A 26,986-nucleotide genomic window follows, 5' to 3' on the forward strand; every position below is an offset into this window, starting at 1 on the left:
TAGTTCCACTTGAAATTCCTCCCTTCTGTAAGCCCACCCAATTACTTCTATTCTAGCTTGTTACCTGATGTAGAAGATAAAAAACAAATTGCAGGAAACTAAAAAATCTTTGGAGAATTAAGAAAAAGGTTGGTGAGACAATAAATCAACCTGCCATTATCTATTTTGCTCACTGTTGTAAATTATCATTATAGCTTAGCAATAAAGTTTTGTTTTAAACATTGAGCAAATGTCATCTGGATAGAAATCACCAACTATTTACACAAATAAAGAAATGAAAGGCGTTGTCTGTCCCCTACTAAGGCAGAACTGGAGCCCCCCCCCCCCAGGTAAGGACGTGGGCTTTGCTGATTGAATAGAATCAGAAGAGGACATGCCAAACCTCTCCAAAAAGACACATACATCTTGTTTTGATGCACCTGAAATAATTGAAGTTATTTAACCTCCTTGCCGTTAAGCCCGACCTTCGTACGGGCTCAAAAAAGTTGCTCTTTTCGTTAAGCCCGAGATTTTCCGTACATTAAAATCCCCACTTACCCAGGTAAGTGGGGATTTTAATGTAGGGAAAATCTCGGTCCCCCTGTGCTCATCCAGCGTCGGGTTCGTGTTCCAGCGTCGTCCTCCGCCAATCGTCGTCCGTCGGTCTCCATTTCCAGCGTCGGGTGCCTTCTCGTATACCAGCGGGACCAGGTAAGAAGCCGGCCGGCATCTTGTGCTCCACTGGCCGGCCGGCGGAACACAAGATGCCGGCCGGTTTCTTACCTGCTCCCGCTGATCATCCAGCGTCGTTCTCATTCCAGCGCCGGATGATCTCTGAAGGGAGAAGCCGTCCGGCGGAGAAAAAAGAAAACGGACGGCTCCTCCCTGCGTGCGTGATGACGTCGGCGCGTGTGCGGGAAATTCAAATAGAAACTCATTCATTCATTTTGTATTGGATTCAATACAAACTCCTGTATTCACTCCAATACAAAATAATTCAAATAAATACAAAGTGTGTAATTGGTAAATTCAAACTGTCATCTTGTATTGGATTGGATACAAACTCCCGTATCCAATCCAATACAAAAAATTTAAAAAAAATAAAAGTAAATAACTTGGAAATTCAAATTTATATTTTGTATTTGATTGGATACAAACTTGCGTATCCAATCCAATACAAAATAATATAAAATTAATACAAAGTACATAACTGGTAAATTCAAACGCTCATTTTGTATTGGATTGAACACAAACTCCTGTATCCAATCCAATACAAAAAAATAAAAAAATAAATAAAATAAAAGTAAATAACTTGGAAATTCAAATTCTTATTTTGTATTGGATTGGATACAAACTCCCGTATCCAATCAATACAAAATAATTCAAAACAAACCCCAATAAATACAGAATCAAAGTTTTAAAAATTGCCACTTATTCCCTGGATGGCTAGTGTGTAACACTGTGTCTTATCTTACCTTTGCTGATCTTCACCTAATTTTGACCATTTGCTGCCTGCTTTGACCTCTGCCTGGACTCCGACATCTCTGCCTGCCACCTGCCCTGACCTCTGCCTGGACTCTGACATCTCCGCCTGCTTTGACCTCTGCTTGGACTCTGACATCTCTGCCTGGACCTGGACATCACCGCCTGCCTGACCCCCCCTGCCATGGCTTCAAGCTTTGTTTATGTAGTCATGTTTAAGCTGATTTTTGTTTTTTTCCTTTAATTTTATTAAAAGTAATTTTTTTTTTAAATGATTGTGTGTTTCAAACATTTTTTATATTCATAATATCTACTAGAACCCCTGTTCGGACATATTTCTGTAAGTTACAGGTCTACAATTTAAAAAAAAATTTCATGAAAAACAGTGGATCACTTTTGGTACAGAAATCTAGACCTCAGTGTAACGCTCAGGAGGTTAAACCTAATTGGCTTTTAACAGTTATAGGCAAAAACGTTTTATGTGCTGTCAGTGTTTGTGGAATCTTATATTATGTATAAGCAGTAAGCTGTTTGTTTTCTTCCCTAAGGAAAGTATGGGAACGACCAGCTCGACCGATATCAAAAGAAGTCATCATCCGCTGGTTTAAACAAGAGCAACTTCCACTGCGTGCTGGCATGGAAAAGGACAGTGAGCAGATTGCAGCATGGTTCCATGGTAAACTTTTAAATGTCCTTTTGGATTATTATTCAGAAATGTTAAATCCAATCACATGGCCAGTATAGGATGATCTGGGTTCCAAGGAAGTACGTTGATTAAGGCTGGCCAAAGTACTGAGGGCATCTATAGGCAGAAAAACAGTACTGTAGAAAATCTTAAGATTGAGATGAATACTGCAGCACAAGCTGGTAAACCTATTTGTAAACCTTTGTCAGTGTAATGTTTCTCAGATGCAAAAGTAGAAGGATTGATTTCAAATTTGTGGCATTAGCATGAAAATGAGACAAAGAACCATCTAGAAACAAATTATTTGGATCATTGCAAAGCCACTGAACATACTAGTATCACAAGGATTTCTAGAAAGCTGAAGAAACTGTACGCAAATTAAGGTTTTCAAACTTGATAGGTGGATGGGGTGGGGGCAAATAGGCTTAGATAGATTGTCTTTGTCTCAATAGCTTCCCTATACTTCAGTCTACAATATATTTCCCAAACTCCGAATTTATACTGCCACTTTAAATTTTGCACTGTCATTCACACACTGGGCCTAATTTATTAAAGCTCTCAAAGACTGTGGCTCTCCAGAGACATTTTCATCTGTGAACCTAAGTGATGAAGAAAACCTAGAATGGATCTGGTCCAGGAATGAAAACATTGGCTAACAAGCAACAAAGAAATCCATTCCAGGTTTGCTGGATCACCCAGGTTCACTGATTAAAGTGTATCCTCTCCAGCCTTGCAGAGCTGGATGATGATATTAAATTAGGCGCGTCGACATTAGAAAAAACTGACTCTTGGCGCACTGACTCTAGCCTAACTAGAATTAAAGATATACCCTGGTAGTCACTCTAGCCAGCAAGAGAATTTATTTTTTGTAGTGCATGGGTAGCCTCATTTTAAGTTCCCTGGAGTTCAGCTTTAATCTTTCTGTAAGTTTTCTCATTCCTAAAAACCATGTATGACTGAAACTGTGTGTGTCATTGTAACCAGAATTAAAAGTTAATACTTTGTCTGCTGCTGCTATTACATGTCACTATACATGAAGTCAAGGACAGGTCATTTTCCCAGTACAAGATGTTGAGGACAAAGCAAGGTGTTAGAAACAAGTTCTTCAGAGGCCAATTACAGCATCCTCAGGATGACACTAAAATTATTTATGCTCAGAATGGAAAATCCTGTTTATCTTCTCATATGATACTATGTCTGCCTTTACATTCAGGAAATATTAATAGTAAATATTCATTTGTAAATGAGTTTCCTTTTACTTTCAGGAAAAAGAGAATCAACAAATATATTACATGTTATTAATATTATACTATGGTTTTGCTCATTATTGAACTGGGCTAACCTATGGGATGGTATGATGGAGGATTATTCTAATTTCAGTGAATAAATACATTTATCTGTAATTTAAAAAAAAAAATCTGTATATAAAATATATAGTTTGAATTTCCATAAGGACTTTTCATTTAGACATGTGAATAATGTAATAGTGTATCTTCTTTACCAGCACCTCTGTAGAACCGGGTTAAAAAAAATAAAGGCTACTTCACAGAACTACACACAGAGAACTATACAGATAATAAGTAGTCAATGGGTTGACACATTTAAGTGTACTAAGGGGGCTTAGCAATGGAATCTGACATTACATACTCATGTTTCATATTAATAAATGTAGAACCATTGTTCTATTAAAAAAAAGAATGTTCCCCTGTGTAATAGTAAAGAATCTGATTCATGAATGCTTGCTACTTCTGTCTGATCATTATAATCTCTGTGATAACATTAGAAATATTTTTTTTATGTAGACACACAGGAATAGAGTATTGTGCCTCTGTAAATCCACACATGTGAACAACTGATCCATGCAATAATTTTTTGTTACCTACATGGATGTTTTACTCGTATTCACTTAAGCTTTTGCTGTCAACTGTGCCTTACTGTATTCCGTTAATTGTGACTTTTGCTTCATTTAGTCTCCTGTAAAATAAGTATTTGTATGCAATTCAATATGAAGTTGAACATAAACTGATATATTTTTTCCTCAAAATTTCATTAGAAAAAGAATCTCTGTTTTTACTCCAGTAGATGGGAGCTGTGTCTTCATGTAAAGTTCCTAATGGGGTTTGCATTCCAGCCCATAAGTATTTAATGTCTATTTTAACAGTAAATTGCTACTGTGTGCTTTATGGGCAGTTTCAATCACTGTGTTTATCTTTTTTATGTGGGCAGCAGCAGGGAAACTATCTAAGATGTCAAGTGCCCTAAAATTATAGTCCATAATGACATCCACTACAAATATTTTGTATTTTGTTTTGTCCAAAAGCTTCACAAGAAATGTAAATTCCTATACCAATAACAGGGTAGGGGGTCACTACAGTATGTATTGTATTCAGTGTAACAAGGTTTGTATACAGAAGTAACAGAAAAATACTTTGTGTATGCCAGTCTACTACATAGCAGCTGGCAATTCTGCTACCTGGTGTAGCATAATACATTTTCTATTGGCTTTAACATGTAAGGCTAATTGTTTAAGTACAACCCCATTTTTACAATGAATATTTTTTACATGTTTACAATCTAATCTATTTTTTTTTCAGTTAATTCTACATAACCCAGATATCCTCAGTGATTTTTTTACACACAGTTTTCAGAATTACTTTGTATTCTCAAAAGAATATGGGTTAGTTGACATTGCCTAATCCTGGCTTTGTTCTTCACATGGCTTGGCTGTTAACATTCCTGGCTATACTCTCTTTTGGAAAGATAAACTAAAGTTAAAAGGTGGTGGTGTCTGACTGTATGTAAGGGGTAATCTGAAAGTGAATGTGAAAGATTAAATTGTTGATGGAAAATGTGATGACGTTGAACCATGATGGGTAGAGTTGTATATGGGGATGCAGTTATTTATTGAAGTCCGCTATAGGTCACCCTGTGCTAAAGAAGAGATAATCAACTATTTTCACAAAAAGAAATGGCTGTACAGGCTGGGACAGTGGTAGTGATGGGTGACTGTAACTACTCTAACATTGACTGGGGCAATGGCACTGCTTGTACAGCAAAAGGGTGGACATTTATGAATTTAATACAGGATATTTCTATGGTACAGTTTAAAGAAGCATATAAAAGAAAGTCTGAATAGCAGTGGCCATAATATGATTTCATTTATGTATGTTGTAAACAGGAAGTAAAAACAGGAAAAATAAAAAAATATTGAATTAAAAAAATGTTTTCATTATTTTTAAGGGCTATAGGGAATAATGTCCTCAAAGAACACAGAACAGAAATGGAAATGTTTCATGTCTGTTCTACACAAAAACACATACACAACACGTACAATATACATGCAAAATATATTCTAATGGTAACAAGTTCAAAAGGCTAAAATTAAAACCTATGTGGCTAACTGATAATGTTAGAAAAGCTTTCTATATTGCTTTACATGCATTTTAGAGCTAGGTCAGATCTTCCTGACTCATACAGCAAAAAGTCACAAGGGGTTATATTTTGGGTACACAATCATATAAAAGCATATGAGGACTGCAGCCCTATTAAGTCACTGGTATGTTTTACAATTGTTTTAGCAAGTTCAGTCAAATCCCATTTATAGGTTGAATATGGTAGCAATGTCAAAGATTGGTCAAAATAATGATGAACTATTTTTGGAACCATTGTTCTATTAAAATATATTGCTAGCTGAGTAATGTTGATGTTTATTAACAATAAAAAAGGTCCTTGTTAGGGTAATACCTAGAAATGAGCACCTAAATTCTACTAATCTAAGGTAGCATTCAAATGAAAACAAATTCAGTTTCAGTCAGTTGGCGAATTTACAAAGTGGTTGGTGCTTGACCAAACTGAGGTAAAAATTCAGATTCGGCAAATTAAATACAAACTAAAATTTAAACAACTTCTGTGAACCCTTTAACTGTATACAGCAAGCAGTCTTTGACAAACACCAACTAATGCTGGTGCTGTATATGTCACTAATGGGCACATACAGTAGCTTGAAATTAACGATAGACATGCATATGTAAATTTTTTCGTTCAATTAAGAATAATCAACTGATTTATAAAACTGATCTTACATTAATTCAGAATATCTCATTTTGGTTGACCATTCTATTGACTTGATTGACTTTTTTCATTCATCCTACAAGTGTCTGATGGGCTTTGAACTTTTTGTTATACTGTTGGTATAAAAAACTTTAATTACAACAGACTTTTAATACCCTTTCCATATTTGCTGCACTAAAACCTTCAAGCGAGGATAAGCACCCTAAAAATAAATTTAAATTTTTTTAAAAAACTGAAATATTAATATTAAAAAAGTTGACCATAGCAATCAGTCAACTTGTTTATTCTTGCACTGTAACTGCATGAAAGCTAAAATTGTTCTGGGAGAGGAGATATTTTGGGACTGTTTACTATTTATTCTTTATTCTCTGAGTCTAAAGAGTCTTTGTTGCTAACTAAAACTTGAGAAAAGAAAAATTCAGAGTTAAATAAAAGGTGATACCTGACTAGTTGGAAACAACTCCGCATGTGTACTCATTATCTTTTGTCCAGTTTTTATGAATCATACTGTTACAATTACATTACTAAAAATAACAAGTACAAGAATAACCAAGAGATAGGCCATTGGACCTCCAGGTAATTTGAAATGATGGGACAGATATTGATTTGCCTTCTTTTCTCCTTGCTTTAATGGGTCCTCATGGGGCCATTTTCGCACTAGCTTTATAGTTAAATAGTGTTGCATGAAAGACACATTTCTAGAAAAGCATATAGGATTAAGAGTCCCATGTACAAAATGATTAGTAAGTTTAAGGTGTTTTAGTTCCCCGGCCAAAATTTAGACCATTAGAACTCATTTTATAACCTTTGGTACATGTATAAAGCCAATATGCCATGTTATATCCATTGTCTAGATAAAATCCACATGTCATGTTAATCAAAATTGGACCTAAGGACATCTTATTGTATTGTTCAGTCGTTACAATTAGAGCAAAATCCAGAAAGAGAATAATAAGACATGATATACAGGTATCTTACAATTCGATTCAGTAAAAAAAGGCATCAGTACTGAGTGTGGTAATAGTCACAATTATAATCCGAAAATACACTAGGTGTAAGCTAGCATACTTGCTAAATGTAAATGCAAATTTTTGTTCACTCAAGGTGAATCAGACATGATAATAGCCAGAAATGATGGAAAAAAAAAAAACATCCTTGGGCTGACTTACTAGCAGTCACAGGGCATTAGCACCTATTTAGGAGTGCATTAAAGCTTTGTACATTTTGTTAAATGCGGGAGTTGAACATCAATACTACTATCTAGCAATTGTTATATTTAACTGCATATAAAATGATACTCTTTAAATGGAATGTTACAGAATGATCAAACTTTTATTAAACAGTATTGAATAGTTTTCAGCCTGCCACATATAAATACAGTAAAGCATTGTTTCTCTTCTTTTGTCTGCTGGTCAGATTGGCAGTCGCTTGTGAATAAGAAAAGCTTTGCTGCAGGATGTGTCTTCAGGAACAGTAGCTCTTAGTAATTGCTACAGTCCATCAGCTTTTATTAGCGTTCAGACTGTTTTCCCATTACCTGCCGGCTTGGAAGCGTCTGCATAGAGAAGTTTATTAGCAAACAAATTAAATGTTTTAGAACCTCATCTCCATGCTGAGAAGAGTGGAATGAAGTGTGGTAATGTGAACTGGTCTGCAGAAAGGGGAACAAAAACAGCACGCACCCATGGCACCAGGACTTTGTAACTAGAGATCACATTGAACTGAATTATTCATACAAATTGGCTAATTACCAATGTGGAAACTGCCTCCTTTTTAATTCTTCATCATACGTCATATGCCATGGCTTTTGTCTATTTGACAATACCTGTCATGTAGAATGTTTATCTTGGCTACATTTAAAGACAAATCTCTATTGTCAGTTATAAGTTTGGAGAGGAACTTAGACACGCTGGAAACCTGGCAGGCTGGCTGTAAAGCTGAGCATCTTAATTAATGTCGTTCAGCATTAACTATTAATGATTCTTAGCATTCTAGCTAAATGCTGGTATTACAGTTCTTTTTGTTATTTCCCTAAGATAGAAATAAATGTCAAAGGCTGATTTAGCTGTAAAGAGCATTTTATGGTAGTTATGCAGCAGCATTTTATTCATATTACCATCTTCTGGGTGCTTGCAAAGCTGTCAGATAGGAATATAGATATAAATATGTGAATTGTCTCAGTGAGCAGCTATGCACTAAGGTATAGTATGTGCTCAGAGACCTACTGCCAATTTTATGCTAAACCATTCAAATTTTAGGTTGGCATTTAATTCATTAGAAATCAAAAAACATTGTACAACTGTACAATATTCTGCCTTTTTATTATTTCAATTGGATATAACGTGAACACATGACATGATTTGTGTACTTGTGGCCAGTGTTTACCATTATGTCTATATACCTTCAATCAGAAATCTAACACATGATTAGTCAGCTGCTGAACGGGCAAGTCAGCAGTTTCCAGACTTGAATGGAGTCATATTTATCCTTAGGTCCTTATTAGCTTATACCTGGACACTGCAAGCAGATCTTAGGGGAAGATTGTTTCCTTGTAGTGTTTTTCCATGGTGGCTTGTTTAAAGAGAACCAATAACTGAGTGATGATGGAAGCTGCCATTGCAGAACTCATTGTATATAAAAAAATTTCCCTGGATATAAATCTGATTTGGTGTCAGTAGTTGCAGTCACACCTGAAATAATCATACAGATAACGGGGCAATTAGCTGAACACCTGAGTTGTGTACTCATTCTGGGTCAATGATCAGAACACCAACCAGGTAAGGTGTATAATATCAAACCAGGTCAGAAATGGCAGTTTATATCAATTCTCAGTAAAGGTAATCTTCATCTAAATGGACTGTGTGCTTAAGACTTATTTAACTGTAAATATCAACAGGTAAAGCAATTAGAATCTCAGCAGCAGTGAGGTCCATCAACAAAACACTCACAAGTTTAGTGCTGGAAAATCAAAGTCAGCCAAATGACTTTTAATACCTATCATGTAGTCATGCATGCAAATAAGTTATGTTAATTGTAACAAATATAGTAATATGAAATGCATTAAAGACTTCCTATTTATGTACTTATCAATACTGTTTATATTATGTATTATTTTACAACATGATGTTTGGATGATGTATGTTTTACTGAATGATAATGACTTTTGCTTTTGATTACTGCCTACAAATATGCTTGACTGTAAAAATGGTTTGATTGGTATGATGGTGTCACAATTATGTGCTGACAGCAAAAAAAAAAACAAAAAAAAAAACATTTTTTTGCAAATGTTTTAATTTCAGATATTGATTGAGATGGCATTTATCTGTAAAGGCCTGCATTACAGCATCAAACTAGGGGCCAGGACCCACCAAAAAGCAGTATTCTGCTGGTGTCATGGTTTAATTGGCTTAATTGAATGGATGCAGGATTTGCTGATTCTATATAACAAAGTAGAGCCAGTCTGAGCAACAAGATTTTTGTACCATAGATTTTTTTTTTATATGCAGAATAGCTGACCCAACCTGCAGTGCACCAAATATATTTATATGGTACATAGACTTTATCACATTTTATATTTGGAGTCCAGGCAGACAAGCTATGTTGAAATCTTCCTACTTGCTTTTCTCTTTCATATTGACATTACAAGTACTGCCATCTGTTCCAGATGCAGTGTAGGGGTAGGAATACTCACTTTGTAACTGCCTGAAATAAATGGTGATAAGTTGGGTGCTCATACACCTGGGATGCATAACTTCAAAACTTCTGGCAGGTATAGGGTGTGGTCTAGGTGGCAATATGATTTTTTTACCAAGTACCCCAAATGGAAAGTAAGCAGATAGGTTGTAGTTCTACTTTAGGAGAAGAACATGTTCCATATCAAAGAATGGTCCTAGCAAAGGCTATTGCTTGTAAACCCAGAGGTTCTTTTTATATTAAAAGTACATGTAAACCCTAAATCTAATTTTTTGTATGTTTGGCATTATGTGTAATTGTATACAGGTTGTTAACAAATACTTCCTACTGCCTACCTTATACAGCCATTAAACAACCCAAAAGCTAACTGAAGGAGGTGGACATTGTTCTATGTAGGGTTGTCTAATTCCAGTCTTCGAGGACCACACGCCAGCCGGAATCATTTTTTAACCCAGTTACCCACACCTCTATATGATATTCTTTTTTCCTAACCCATCAGAGTAAATTACTGGATGCTGATGTTGTGCTTGCAAAATGAGAGCTGTGTCTGGAGGCACAAGAAAGAATAAATCAATCTCCTTGTTGGGCTTTGCTTTGTAAAGGTATCTAAAGCCTGACTAATATGGCTGTATTTTCTGCTTTGTTCTTTAGCTGTTACTTGTAAATTTGACCCTCTTACTCATGACAGGAACTCAAGACTAATAACAATGTTTCATACATTGATTCATATCTCTATTTTTCTCTCTGTGTGCTGCAAATGTGCAGTATCCATGTAGAATGAATGAAATATACATTTTGCACAAGGAGAACCAGAAACATTTGATGTGGGATGTCCCTGCAGCAATCTGTCCAAGTGCACTATTAGATTTTACAAATCTCCTGTAAATGATAGAATGCACATAAACTCATTTTCTACGTCTCAGCTCTTTAAAATAGGGTGATATGGACAATTTGTTACTCCTCCTATCCATATTGAATAACTATTTTTATGTTACACGATCATGCCTTGTATGATTCACGTTCTTTTCTGCCTGCCAGTAACTGAAAACTTGCAACCAACTGGAGCCTCTGCCAGGAAGGCTGTCAGGCCAGCTTTCTTGTTTTCACTAAAAATTGTTTTGCATAATAAAAAAATAAAATAAATGAATTTTCACACTTTTATACTAAAGCAAATTTGTACATCTGAAAATGCAACTTTGCAACAATAAGATATAAAGTTGTGAGCATTCCCCTACTTACATGTATGCACATAAATGTTTAAATGCCATAATGCATGCAATGAAATGGGGAAAGGTGGATGAGAGTGCTTCTGGAGGGTGATTGCTGGCCTTTTATTAAAGCAGCTGCAGTGTCAGAAGCAACACAGTATGAATATCTTGTGTCCTTTACTAAACTAGGTAATGATAATACAAAACAGAATATGTATTGAATGGCAGTGGTGATGAGAAAAAATTAAAGGGGAGCTTTAGTCTGACACTGTAGCTTTCCTAAATGAAAGTAATACTTGAGGCCACATATACATAAGTTTTTCATTTTAGAATCCACATTAAAAATTAATAACACTTTTCAGGCAAGTATTTCGGCTAAAAAATATATGATTCTGGATAGCAGGTAATATTTAATTTCATCACATATACAATATAAATGTGATATTACCATGCTACTTGTAGCATGCATTTATGCTGATTTCTTTGCTAGCAGGATTGAGCACTAGCATTTGTTAAGCATCTTCAGTCAAAAAGTACATTTTTATTTAATTTCCTAACACTTTGTGCTGGCTTATCCAGCCCATAAGGAATAAGGATTGTGACATGTTTTAAAGGACAGCTGTCACTTGACATCTGTATGAGATCATTCTTTTTAATCTTTTTCAAATATAATGGTATGCTTTTTTATGGAGCATAAACTTTATACAGTTTAACATGATTTAAGCTGATTACCAATGTTAAGTTTTCACAGTTTTCATTGATTAAAACTTACAATTCAATGCTGGATTTAAACCTATGCATTATGGTACACAACAATACAAATAATACTATTTATGTGTATTATCAATATTAGGGAATCTCAGGGTATAAGGCACTGGCTGGATATTATTAACCACATCTCTAAAGACTTTATTCAGCCTAAAAGCTTTTTTTATGCCTTTACTAGCCAAGCTCCATACAAACTACTCTAACGGTTCTAAAAAAAAGTACCCAAAACAAGATCTGGTCCATTGAAAAATGTTTGGCTGATGAGGACTCGCCTGCCAATGACATACCAGTGGGGTTTGGCTTTATTAGACCAAATGACTGATGTTTAAGTAGAATTTGACACGTTGAAGAATGCAGCATCAAAATGGGGCAGACAGCTAGGTAAGCATTGACACCTGACTAGGGCCAACACTTAGAGCCTGATCAAAAATCCCCAGAGCTCATTGGAGAACATAAACTTACAAGGGTGAGCCTGGGGGATCCAGCAAACCTGGAATGGATCCACTCCAGAATTGTTTGCAAACTAATAGCAAATGATTTTTAGAAATCCATTCCAAATTTTCTTGTGCACTGCTACCTACATTGATTTCATGCACAAACACATACATACTGACTCACCAAGATATTCAGGGACTTGCACTCAAAATGTACTCATAACATTATGCACTCATAATAAATATATATATATATATATATATATATATACACAATCATTTTCATGTACAATTTCTTTTTACTATTAAATCTGCAGCATGCACCAGCACACACAAAAGTCTTTTACACTGTTGACAACTATGAGTCTGCAACGAATAATGCTTGATATTATAGATCAGTTTTGCAGACAGTTTTGCATAGGTATTTATTATGGAGTAACTTTAAATGACTTAATAGGCGCATATTTCATTTTTTGCCTATCTATTCCCCAAAAAACATTTGTAAAGCCCCTAAATAATAAACTTGAACTTAAAGTAGCACACTGGGTTCATAATTTAGAGATAAACCTGTCCTACATTTTGCCATTAAGATTTTAAATGGTATGAGGTAATTGGTGCATGCAAAATTGATGTGTCTTTGGTCCTAGGGGGAAAGCATACATTCATAGAGAGAAAGTGAGCATTCCATTAAAACCTGTATTGTTTATTCATCTGGGAAATAGAAAACCTGCTGAGTTTCAGACTATGAGTTCAGCAGCTATTTGTTTGGTGATTTGGCTCATTATACAGCCATGTTTACTGCAGCACGAACAATAATCAATACCAAGGTTGGAAATATAGGTTAAGATCAGGTCAGCTTAAGTCAAAGGTTGGGATAAAGATGTAACCTAGCACATTACTGTGCAATTACAGCTAATATGCATTCCCCACAGAGCATGTTCATTACCAAGATTTACAAAAGGCACTTTGATCAGAAAGGATCAAGGTTTGTATATGATTAATGAGAATTGAAAACATGGTATGCATATACAATATACATCATTTATGAGAGAGCACTTATAGTGTTGCTGTTTGGACTCAAATAAAAAGTCAAATTCCATCAGAATATTAAGAGTGCATACAATTGTAAACAAAAGAATCTGAGTTTATCCAAAGTTGACCTACGGCCACATAAAACTGCTACTATCCACTGTTCCACAAATTCCCCTTCCCTCTGTTTTTAATTAGCAGAGTGTTTGCTAGAAATTTGATGTTTTTATCCATGTCCATTTAGTGCATGGAGCAAGAACAACCAACAAAATGATTACCTATTGATTTCAATAGTGTTCAAAATCAGGACATCAAATTTTTGGTCCAGTTTGGCAGAACCACCCTAGAACCAAACATGAGAAAATTCTAGTGAAACATGTGTTTTATAAATCAGATTTGCCAAATAAAACATATCAAAGTAATATTTCCCTTTCCAAATTTAAATTGGCATGAATGCCAAACCAGCAATAAAAGTGAAAGTTATATATGTAACAATATATGTCAACAACCACTTCATTCTAAAAACAATTAAAAAGATCTCATAATATTTCATAAAAATAAAAACACTTTAATATCTCCCAGACTCTAGGCTCTGGTTTCTAGATCCCCAGCCTGTCATTCCCATTTTGTGCCCTTTTGGATTCCTCACTTGTGCCTGTACCTGGATTACGCTTGTCTACCACCTGCCGTGATCTGTGCCTGTACCTGGACTACGCTTGTTTGCCGCCTGCCCTGACCATCAGTCTGCCTGAACTGCTGTCATCAAACTTAGTACCTGATCTGCACTGTCCCTATATCGAAGCCCTCTGTCCCACTTGCCCTTGGTTAGGGAGAGCCTGGAGGCTGTGACCTGCTGTGCTCCCCGCAGCAAATTAGTTACTGGCCCATCATCCCTTGCAGGATGCTGTGGTGAAGACTGGGAGACACTAAGACTCTGCACCCCAAGTAATCCCACATCAGGTGCCAGGGGGCGCCAGCCTAACAGGTAGACAGTGGAGTAGCAGTTGATATAATGTACTTGGACTTTGCTAAAGCATTTGACACTGTACCCCACAGACGGTTAATATGCAAGTTAGGGTCAATAGGTTTAGAAAATTCAATCTATAAATTGGTAGAGAACTGGCTTAAAGAGAGTAATGATTAATGATTCATACTCTGAATGGCCTAAGGTTATTAGTGGTGTACACCAGGGTTCAGTGCTGGGACCTTTACTGTTTATATCATTTATAAAGATCTTAGAGTTTGGGATTAAAAGTACCAATTCTAAATTTGCAGATGTACTTTCTTGTATATATAACAGGAATAGACTACAGGGATGGAGACATTATTATTAATATTATTATTAACAGGATTTATATAGCGCCAACATATTACGCAGTGCTGTACAATAAATAGGGGCATAACCTGTCCCTGTACAAAGCATTGGTCAGATCACATCTGGAACTAGTTACTAGAAGAGAATTGGGAGGTATAGATAGGTTGGACGTGAATCTTAGGAGTTCAATTGTATCCTTTAGGTAGGATGGATTGGTAATGATCGGTCTTAGGCTTGTGTCCACAAACACTCGCATGTGATGCTATTGAGCCAATGCCCGAGATGATTTGACTACCAGACGGCTTTTATAGATCCTTATCCACTATCGGTAGAGAATAGAATGTGGGTATCACAGGATGTTTGGTATATAGGTAGTCCTTCATTTTTTGATCAATAGTTCCTTGGTGAAAAGCTTTGTTGATAATGAAGTAGTATTGGGAATAAAAGGAATTGATAACGTCTTCAGAGATTTTTTGGTACCATTCTTTGTTTTTGAAGATTTTAAAGCAAATTGTTTCATAATGTAAATTGTTTAAGATAACTATGTTTCCACCCTCGTCTGCAGGTTTGATGACAATCTCCCTGTTATTTTCAAGTTTTCTCAGGGATTCCCAAATACTTGGGTTAAGATTTTCTGTGATTTGTCTAGTTTTGGTTTTTCGATTTTGGTTTTCTGACTGGAATACTTGTATCTGGTGTAAATTCAAAGTGTTGATCAGAGTTATCAAATTTTTGTTCTTCAAATTCTTTGTTTTCTTTCAACAGTTGGTACAAAATCTTAAAAGTTTTGAAGTCTTGTGTGTTAAAGGAGGTGACTTCAGAAAAAGGAATGCATTTGGGTTGGTAATTTGTTTTGTTGAACATTGGCTTGTGAAAGTGTACCTACACTAAAACTGACAAGGCTGTGGATAATTCAACAATGCTAAGAAAGTGTTTTATACACAGTTGTGTAAAATATATAAAAAAAATCAGTGTGTAAAATGCTGTAGCTCTAAAACTAGACTGTGTTAGGTGATCATGATCAAATTATCCACCTAATCCAAAACAATTTGGAATCTCATCTAGAGACCAGGGTGATCCCCTGGAAGTACTTTGAATGTGAGTACTTCCAGGGTGATCCCCTGGAAGTACTTTGAATGTCTGTAAATGTACTTCCAGCATTGGGTCACTTGTTCACGTATGAAGGTCAGTCTGTTCCTTCAGACACAAAGAGTGATCTTTTGCAATTAAGAGCCATAAAAAGAGCAACTTTGCAGGTTTACTCATCATCACTTACATATTTGTGCTGGGTAAACATAACCCCTTCTTGACAAACCTTCTAAAGTGAGAATAAAGTTAGCCAAGCAAAACTCTCCTAAAAGCTGAGCTCCTTCTTGCTTTTGTTCACCATTCTCTGAACTTTATCCAGTTCCACAAAATTCTTTTTTGTGGGCTTACTAAAAACTGAAATGTAAATTCCAGATATATTTATATTCCTATTCAGATATTCCTATATGCTGCTAAAAAAGTATAATCTACTAGAACTCCTAAATCTTTCTCTAGCATTGTACTCCCCACAAATTGTAGAGAAACAAATTCACATTTGTGCAGGAGATCAGTGTCATGGGGTAGGATTGTACACAGTATATATAATTAAGCAGTAATGGTGGTTGTAGCAGCAGAAACAATGTGCAGGAAATGGGTTACCTAAATTATGACATTGGACAGTATGCATAGGAGAGTAGTTCATACAATATGATTGGCAATTATGTGTGGGCGAGAAGCAGTCAAATTGGAAAATTTCCCTAGAGGATTGTAACATCCATTTCCTTGTACAATAGTTTTGTCAATAGTTTTTATGGTTTTGGTTTATCCAACCATTGAGCTGCTAGGTCTAAGGAATATGTGTACTAGATGTCTTGGTTCATGTTGGAACCAATGACAAGATAGATGGAAGATGGAGGATCCTTAAAAATCAGTTTAAAAAACTAGGTTTAAAGTTGAATGAAAGGACCCCCAAGGTTTGGTTCTCTGAAATATTGCCTGTGCCATGCACAACACAAGTAAAGCAAAGTCCTGGTGCAAAAAGGAAGGGTTTGGGTTCATAGAGCACTGGGCTGACTTTTCATTGGGGTACAACCTTTAAGCCAGAGATGGTTTGCACCTAAATGAAAAGGTGCTAGAGAAAAGATTTGGGGGAATGGTGGTGGGATATTTAAACTAGGACAGAGGGGGTGGGACAGTTAAATAAGGTGGCAGAAACGTTAGTCTGGGGTCTTCCACTAGTTTGGGGATAGTTGCGGGGAGGGTTATGGATAAATGTATGGAGCTCCCTATATTACAAACAAACATTGGATTGTGCAGTACTAGTTGTACTGAAAAACAAAACGATTTGGCAAACATTGGTGGTAAATGCAGCAATGGTTTAAAGAGCTTGTTCACCAATGCTAAAAGCCTAGCAAACAAAAAAGGGGAGTTGAAGGCCTTAATGAGTGAAGAGCATTATGACTTAGTTGGCATTGCTGAATCCTGGCTTTGTTCTTCACATGAGTGGGCTGTCAATATTCCTGGGTATACTCTCTTTCGTAAAGACAGAGTCAAACGAAAGTGATCTAAAAGTGAATGTGAAAGAAGAAATTGCGGATGGAACAAGCAATGAAGTTGAGGCATTATGGGTGGAGTTGAAAGTGGGGATGCATAAAACACAATTATTTATTGGAGTCTGCTTTAAGCCCCCCAGTGCACAGATAGTAAAAGCAGCAAAAAGTGGACGTAGAAATGATACTGCTGGACCTAGTGAAATCTGGTGGACCTAGTTCTTTCTAACAATGCAGAGCTTATAACAAATGTGCATACAAAAGAGAATCTGGGTAGCAGTGACCATAATATTATTTCATTTAATGTAAGTTATAAACAGAAAGCAAAAACAGGAAAGACGATAAAAACATTTATTTTTAAAAGAGCAAATTTTCCTAAACATTACTAAGGGCGGCTATCTATGACATGGACTGGGAGACAATATTGTCCTCAAAGAACACAGAACAGAAATGGGAATGTTTCAAGTCTGTTCTACAAAAGCACACTGAAAAATATATTCCAATGGGTAATAAGTTTAAGAAGCTAAAATGAAACCTATGTGGCTTACAGCCTATGTTAAAAAAGCCATAAGTAACAAGAAAAGGGCATTCCAAAAATATAAAAATAAAGGATCACCTTCATCTTTTGAACGCTATAAAGAATATAAAAAAAGATGAAAAAAGGAGATAAAATGTGCAAAGCTTCAAAACGAAAGACAGATTGCAAAGAAAAGCAAGGCATGGCCCCTTAAAGGATGTCCCTGGGTTTGTAACTGGGGATAAGGTAAATGTGGATTTACTAAGCAATTTTTTTTAGCTCTGTGTACACAAAGGAAAATGGCAAAGCTCAAGTCCAAATTCATAATAGCAATGTCACTGCCTTAAATGAGTCACAATGGCTCAAAATTGATATGATTGAGAAATAGTTGGGCAAAATTAAGTTTGATAAAACATCACAACCTGATGGATTACATCCACGTGTCCTCAAAGAGTTGAGCTAAGTTATTTCAAAGCCATTATTTATAATTTTTAAAGACTCTTTAGTCACTGGCATGGTACCGATTGATTTGCATAGGACCAATGTGGTTCCTATCTTCAGAAAGGGAGCAAAGTCATTACCAGTTAACTACAAACCAGTAAGTTTAATGTCCATAGTTGGAAAGGTCGTAGAGAGTTTCATAAAGAACCACATAAAGGAGTTTCTGCTAAATGAAAATAATATTTTAAGTGATATTCAGCAAGGCTTGAAGAAAGACTGAAGTTGTCAAACAAATTTACTTTTTTTGAGGAAGTAAAAAAACAGGTAGAAGGTAGAATAGCAGTTGATATTGTTTATTTGGACCATAATAAAGCACCATACCCCACAATGCAAATTAGGGTCAAAAGGGTTAAGAAAACTCAATCTGTAAATGGAAAGAGAACTGGCTTAAAGCCAAAATCCAGTTGTAATTAAGTTTTAATTAATAATTCATACTCTGAATGGTCTAAGGTTATTAGTGGTGTACCCCAGGGTTCAGTGTTGGGACCTTTACTGTTTAACATCTTTATAAATCATATAGAGTTTGGGATAAAAATATCATTTCTGTGTTTGCAGATGACACCAAACTATGTAATGTAATTAAGTCCATATAGGATGTCTATAATCTACAAGCAGACCTGTATGTACTGTTTGACTGGGCAGCCAAGTGGCAAATTATATTAAATATTGAGAAATGTAATAATATGCACTTGGGGGCTAACAACATGCATGCTTCATACTGTCTAGGGGTAATACATTTGGGGGAGTCAGAAAAGGATCTGGGGGTTCTGGTAGATCATAGACTTAATAACAGCATGCAATGCCAAGCTGCAATATCTAAAGCTAGTAAAGTACTTTCTTGGATTGAATCCGAAACAAAATTATTTGAATTTCACATGCTTCCTCCCGCCTGCACCGATGCATGCACCGACGTCACCGGGAAACCCCAGAGAACATCTCTGCATTGCGCGGCTGGAGATCCAAGAAGACGGATGTGTCCCCAGCAGGATGGTAAGTTTTTTTTTTTTTTTTTTTTTTTTTTTTCGGTTAAAACGACCCTGAGTGTTTTATTACTGATTTTTGCTATTTGCAGGTAAAATCCACCCCGAGTCACACTCAGAATTACCGCTAAGGGGGTTAAGCTCACTGTAAGGTCTGTGAAAATGTGGAATCGGCTCCCTCAGGAAGTAGTTTCAGCAACTACTATAGATTGCTTTAGGAAAAAGCTGGATGCTTTTCCAGAAGCACAGAATATAACTGGGGATTAGGGCTTTAGGATAAAAATAGCAGAGACCGTTGATCCAGGGAACATTTTTTTCCCTTGTTGAAGCAAATTTTCTCAGGGTTTTTTTTGCCTTCCTCTGGACCAACTATGTCCATAGGGTTTTAAAACTGGGATATGTTTATTTCTCTAGTGGTTGAACTTGATGGACTAATGTCTTTTTTCAACCTAACCTACTATGTCTGCAACTATGTAACCTACTATGTCTGTAACCTACTACTGTTGTCTATTTCAACCAGGGTTCCTCCAGAGGTTGCTAGGGGTTCTTGAGCAATGTGTCTCTCAAGTCAGAATAAATGCAATCAATGATCTTTTAACTATATGCAAAGGTGACATTCTTCCCACTGGCCGTCAATGTAAGAGGCATTCTTTCTATTGACCACAACAGTATTGTACTCCGAGTTGTGGATGTAGTAATTATAGCAGGGGTCCAGAAAGGCTGATCTAAACTTTTTGCAGGGGTATTATAATAGGTAAGAATGGGCTGCAGGCTAAGCACTGGAGATCTATTACCAATTAGCTTCATGACAGGAAGAGGTTGCCTGCTATTGAGTAATTATAAAACCAAATTATTATTTTTTTTTGTAGTGTCCTGCAAAAAAAATCAGGCTTTTGATTTGTTTTTTATATATGGTGACCCATTATGGGTTAACAAGCCTGATATTTAGCAGTCCAATTCCTCCAATCAGTCCACTCAGGTTAGTTACAACAAAGTCTTTGACAGGTAATCACAAGACCTAATAAGGCAATGTTTCCAATTAACAAGATGATTTCTATGGTCACATGCCCAGCAGAAAATAGACTAGAGACCACTTATGTGTTCAGTTAACACTGCTCTCGCATAATCTTAATATAGTGCTCTGTAAAGAGGCGAAGGATTAGTATATTGATGTATTTTTTTTTGTAGTGTTCCTTTTTTTATATTGTTTACTATAAATGTTGAGTAACCTTTTGTATTGTGTGCATTCCTTTATTTCTATAAATAGCTGATTAGTTAAAAATGTATATTATTAACACTAAATAGTAAACATGGTTTTATCACACATAATAAACAATGTTATAAAGAAAACACAAAAATAAGGGAAAGGTACTATTGCATTTTGTACTAAATCCACAATATTATTTTAAATCCTCACATAGGGTATATACGGGTGTATACGTTTGGGGTAACAAACAGGAGGTTATGTGGCTATCACTGTTCCATTGCAGGGCTGAGGATCAATTCTCCTCTCGTCACTTTAATATACAATATTATTTCTTATACGTTATGCCTATATTCATTACTACATGATGAAAAGTATTTTTTAATGCAGTTAGCTGGATAGTTTGATTATTAAAAAGTCACAACACAAAGAAAGCACTAGTACATTACAATTCGTGAAAAAAAGTGTAGGTACATGACTTGTGAAAAATGAGTGCAGCACAAAGCATGGAAAACCATGACTTACCAAAGGTTCCACATAGCAGCCCACATTTTAAGATTGAAAAATATAACACAAAATAAAATACAAACTGAAGTGTGGATTACAATGTATAGCAAAGAGTTACATTAATATTGTCTCTACATTATAGATTAGTCTTTGATATCATCTTATCCCTTACAATACCCTATACTGCAAACTTGGAGAGAGATGGTCAGAACCGGAAGCCAATCAGGTGTGCTGCATTTATATGTGCTAACAAAGAACATGCTGGTAGGCTTTCGGAGCAAAGTGATTAGTAGATGTAACTTATGGTTTTACAGAGATTGCTGGATCAGGCCATGCTTAACACTTATTTTAAATAATTAGGTTTGTGGTGCTGAATCAAAGCTGTATTGGAAAGACTTAATAATTGGATATCAACCAGAAAGTCTTAAAGCATTTTGCACAAATGGTGCTTATTCATATGGTTATCATTAAGCACCTTGTATGCAAAACTTAATAAAGCATTACTGTTTAGATCTTGGGTCATTACAAAACAGATACAGCAGCAACGACCCAGAACCCATTCCTTTAAATTTCAGTAGCTTTAAATAACTGTAGTAGATAAATAGCATACATTTGGCACTGCTAAACCAGACAGTGCTGTCTAACAGAGCTTTGTGATCTATGATGGACGGAAATAATTTTTTTTTTGCAGATGAAAGAGTTGCAGTTGCAAACTGCAAAACCTTTCTAGTGTTTGTATGGAATTGCTACCCTAAAAACTTTACTGGTGGATTTTTCCTTCACCAACTTGGCCCTATATTTGTGTTCTTGGGGATAATAGGTTATTATTTTGTCTGTCAGTATTATAAGTTAACCTGTATGCAATGAGTACACTTGAAAACCATCAATCATTTTTATTGTCCCTGGAAGAAAGTTTTAGAACTTTTCTTAAAGCTTCAATTTAAATAATAAGATTGAATCTTTGACATTTATGCACAGTGTATGTTTCTTTATTATAGTCTACTTTACATTAAAATGTGGCAAACATTGCATTTTTTTTATTTGTAAGTGCCTTTGTAATAGAATATTCCTAACACATATGTGTGTATGTATGTGTGTTAATATGTCAATAAAAACTTTAGACCACATGGTGATCTAAATAATGAGAGGGTTATTCAAGAAACAAGTTTTCTTAAGGATAAAATGTAAAACTTATAGTTAAAATGACATATGACTGATGGAATAGATTTTTAAAACAAGGAAATCCAAAGACACAGAATGACCTTCTTTTCCTGACTACAGTAATGTAAAATAGGAAAAGAAGGGGACCTTACTGAAAACCTTTAAATGCGTGAAGGGTATGAGTTAACTTACAGAGGGTGGTATTCTCAATATGAAGCTAAGATTAAGAATATAGGCTTGTTTGAAGCTGGAGAAAAGTTTAGAAACAATTATATGCTAAAAAGACTAGTTGATACTTGAAACAGTCAGCAAACAGATGTAGAGAGTTGCTCAACAGTAAGTACATTTCCACTTGAGAAAATTTTGATCTATATTGAGGCAAAAAGGTAAAATAAATAAAGGGATATAGTCAATTGACTGTTTATTTGTTTTACATTTATATTGTAAAAATGTATTTAAACATCCATATAATGGTATACAGGGTACCAGAGAGGACAATGAACTTTAGGGGGGTCCGTGATTAGCATGTAAATATTTATATGGGTGGAAATAGACCCTTTAACAACTTTTGACACTTTTTGTTTGACTATAGTCCTTTTCTATAGCAAAATTGTCAGCAAATTCCAACAGGGCTAAAAACGTACCAGCAATCTACTGACATATTATTTAAAAGAAATGACTGAAAAAACTAACAATGGTAACTATTGTTAGTTGTGGGCAATGTTATTGGTTTATAATGTTTATAATAGGGTAAGTCCTTTTTTCTCAATATTGGGTTTGAAGTCACTAGTAAATATCTAATTAAAATAACTGTTTACTGTAAGTATTACGGGACAAAATTCCTGAAGTATATGCATCATTAGAGAGCTTTCATGAATAATATCTATCAATTTTTAAAATGCTATCCCATTTTTGAAAGACTGAAAATGTACTGTTACCATAACACAATTTATTAAGAATTCTTTTAAAAGTCACTTAATATATTGTCTCCTATATGTCACAGGAAGGAACAGAAGTAAGTGGTTTAGAACTCAGATTAGGTCCTTTTGTGGTTATTATTTTACAAGAGCTGTTGTGCATGATTTAGATTTTACATGTATAATTTATTCTGCTTCATAGTAATATTATTATACTTTTTGACACTCTAATATATTCCACCCAGCAATAACCACAGCCAGAGTTCAATGAGATTTCACATTAAATCACTATATCTGAGAAATTGCATATGTGCCCTAAAATTCAACTGTAAGTTGGTTTTAAAGAGTGATGGCTTAGCAGCTTACATTGAATTTAATGTTTTATTTATATTAGGAGAACTTGGTAAAGAAGGGTTGGTCTTAACATTAGAAGACAGCAAGCCCATCAAGGAGATTTGTTAAACATCTGTGGGTATTTATTCAACCGGTGATACAGACTACAAAAATACTGTTTTATATGGATATTTATGCTCGCTTCATCCAGCTGCACTAACCCTAAAGTGTCACTAAAATAAGGCAAAATAATATTTGTTATGTCTTATTGATACATTCCTTCCTTTTGTTCTTCTCAAATTCTTATTGGATTAGCCCCTATATTTAACTTTTTTTCCTAATGCCTGTGGCTACAATTTATGCTCCCTTTACGATGTTTCAATTTGTAGTCACACAGTAGCATTTTAAAGAGCTGAGACTACAAATATAAACATTCACATCCATGATGCACAATACAATGGAGTCATTTTCCTATAGGCAGGAGGCTAACATGGGAGCCCTGCCCTCTAGTGTCAACCAGGTACAGAGAAAATGATCAGTAACATTTTTTTAAGATACAAGTAGTCCCTGAGTTTACTACATCCAACATTCAGACAACTCCTAAATACGAACGGGGCTTCCCTGCTTACTCAAGTGCTGGACGGTGGCTTGATTGGTTTGCATGACTTGCAGAAGAAATCTTTTGCTAAACACAGCTGAGCAACATCTTGTAACCCGTTAATGACCAAGACAAACTCTGCAGTTGTTTCTTTTTGCATATTAAAGCACAGTTTGTTTCAGAAATTATTAAATGTCTAGGCTCCATAAAGTTTTTTTTTTTTGTTTTTTTTGCTTTGTTTGTGATTAACTCACAGTGAGGATTTTATACAGTAACTGACACCATGCTGCCTAATAATATGTTGAGACAAACATCTGTCCTAATTGTATTTAGTAAAATAATGTACCTGTTTTGGCATACATACAAATTCAGCATAAGAACAAGCCTACAGTCCCTATCTCGTATGTAACCCGGGGACTTCCTGCATAATACTTATATTATATATAATTAATTATATTATTAATTATAATTATTATATATTGTATATATGAATAACCATTCATGCTTTTCTTTGAAGGGAGAACGTTTTTTTTTCTTAAGAACATCAGAGTTGTTTTAAAGTGGATCTATAAATAATACCCAAAGTCTATTTCTTTTATAACACTTTATTTAGTCATTGTGTCCAGATTGGACCTTGGGTGCAGTTTCAGGGGTTAGGAAGAATTTTTTTCCTAAATTACCTATTTTTAATTACATAATACGACATACTTTTCATGGTCCATTTTTGATGGGAATTTTATGCTAGAACTCTAATATATACGCTTGAATTTCTTTAATATCTAAAGAATGTGATTTTGGAAATTTTGCTTACAGAATATGCTGTTTAAAGTGACTCTGGCTGGGTTAAAGTAAGTCACAAAGCAGGGCCTATAACAGATGAGGCTTTATGCTCACTTGTACTCTTGCTTATGTTACAGATCCAATTGAAGGTATGCTATATATCCAATTGTAGGTATGCTATATATCTACACACCAGCTGCATGGCCTGATCCATTCTGTTTTCCCTGCTCAAGGTGGGGGTTTTCCCTGCTCCAGGCATGCAAAACGCCCAAAAGTGTTATATGTTTAAATCAACAGTGAAATGAATAGAATAGGAGAATAATAAACTTCTCCTTTGCATGTCTTGCTTGTCTATTTAGAAAATATTTCACCCAATATTCATCCAAAATTCACACATTTTAACACTGATTTCAATTACAAAAAATGTGTACATTATGGGTAAAAGAATTTCCATTTTTTTTCCTTTATTACATGTCATGTTTACCTATTTATGTAGATTAGACAGTAGCTACCACTTTAAGGGGAATTATTTATTTTATAGCAAGTGTTTTGACAAATACATTGCTGGCTGCCTATGGATAGTATTGAGTACAATACATTGGGCTGTATTTATTAGAGCATTCCAACACTGAAGATGATAGCCTATTATAGGTAGATCTGGGTGATCCAGCAAAACTGGGATGGATTTCCTAAAATTATTTCCTATTATTTGGAAAATGTTTTCAATCCTGGACTAGATCCACTCCAGGTGCGCTGGGTCATCCAGGTTCACCCATGATAGTCTATCTTCTCCTGTCGAGAGCTTTGACAAATTAGGACCATTGCATCCAAGATGGGCCTTATTACCCTTTTCCTCAATAATGTAATTTTAATAGATTGTGATGAGACAAGGATAGACAATGATGACATTTCTGGCCCATTTCCCTTTTACCGGAACATCTTTGCTGGTAAATAAGTCTCTTGAGGTTGTCCTTTTCTACTGGTTTTAGCAGCTCTTCTTAGTCAGTAAATCCAAAGTAGTAAACTTGAGTTGAGGGATTAGTACTAGAAGCCTGCAAATGTTTCAGTTATTTTTTTAAATGTAATGCTTTGATAATACTTGCAGGAATAATAAGTCGTGAGGCCGCAGAAAAGCTTCTGATGAATAAGCCTGAAGGGTCCTTTCTTGTACGAGTCAGTGAGAAGATCTGGGGATATGCATTGTCTTACCGCCACCAGAATGGATTTCGACATTTTCTTGTGGATGCTTCAGGAGATTACTACAGCTTTCTTGGTGTTGACCCAAACAGACATGCAACACTTACAGACCTCATTGATTTTCACAAGGTACATCTACTACTATTAAAAAGTTTCAAGAGTCAAAATGGCCAGTGGCCACCAGTATAGAGGTGCTGTTCCTAACCCATCCTTTCAGTAAAGCTATGGCTAGTATACACAAGCATTTGTTTGCATGAGAACTGCTCCTCCTCATAAAAGAGAAAAAACAGTTTGAAAAAGACTAGAAAGAGGTCAGAAGCTAATCTAAACACAAGCTGACTAAACTTCAGAAATTAGAGAAAACAATTTAATAGTATAGAACACTTTCCAGTGATCAATACTATGTTTTTTCTTTATTCTAGTACTAAAAATAATTGTTTCTACTCCTATATTAGTCATAAAGGTAAATATATTGATATTTCTGGTAAAAGTAATATGTGTACTTTCTACCCTACCAGGAGGAGGTGATTACAAGCTCAGGAGAAGAGCTGCTCGTGTTTCCATGTGGACAAGTGCTGTCCCCACCTGATTACAGTATATTATTTCAATGACATTCTTTAACACCGAACTTTATTGTTATTTCAGTGACTCCATTAACGATTAAGTAACTAGGAAATCTACTACTTCTCAACGAGTGTCAACAACTTCAGATTTAAAGATCTGCTTGCTTGTATTATTTTTATTCTTTAATACGTGTTCAAATATTCTGCATTAAAATAAAAAAAAAATGCTTGTCCAGTTTCATTTAACTTAGCTTATATTATGTGAATATCCATTATTCAACATAATTCCTATGTCATGTTATGTTGATTGGGATTTGTAATTCTGTAATTTATAAACCTGTAAAAGATATCTAAAGTCAAATATATTTCATCCATATTTATGAATTAGTTACCCAGAGATGTGAAGAAAGGCAGAGTGTAAAAACCAAGCTTCTGAGAATATGATGACGTCAATGGTATATTTCAACTTATAAATATGAAATATTCTT

General features: G+C 35.3%; 1 protein-coding gene across 1 annotated transcript in view; it reads left to right on the forward strand.

The window, feature by feature from the left end:
• SH2D4B (SH2 domain containing 4B) overlaps positions 1-26,707 on the forward strand; it is a 95,886-nt gene extending 69,179 nt beyond the window's left edge. Inside the window, exons 6-8 of the mRNA XM_072424130.1 lie at positions 2,010-2,137; positions 25,844-26,064; positions 26,454-26,707. Of these exons, the coding sequence (XP_072280231.1) occupies positions 2,010-2,137; positions 25,844-26,064; positions 26,454-26,546 (442 nt within the window). The 3' untranslated portion in view covers positions 26,547-26,707. The remainder of the gene's footprint in view (positions 1-2,009; positions 2,138-25,843; positions 26,065-26,453) is intronic.
• The last annotated feature ends 279 nt before the right edge of the window (positions 26,708-26,986 follow it).

This window comes from Pyxicephalus adspersus, chromosome 10, assembly GCF_032062135.1.
Source record: "Pyxicephalus adspersus chromosome 10, UCB_Pads_2.0, whole genome shotgun sequence".
NCBI classification, from domain to species: Eukaryota; Metazoa; Chordata; class Amphibia; order Anura; family Pyxicephalidae; genus Pyxicephalus; species Pyxicephalus adspersus.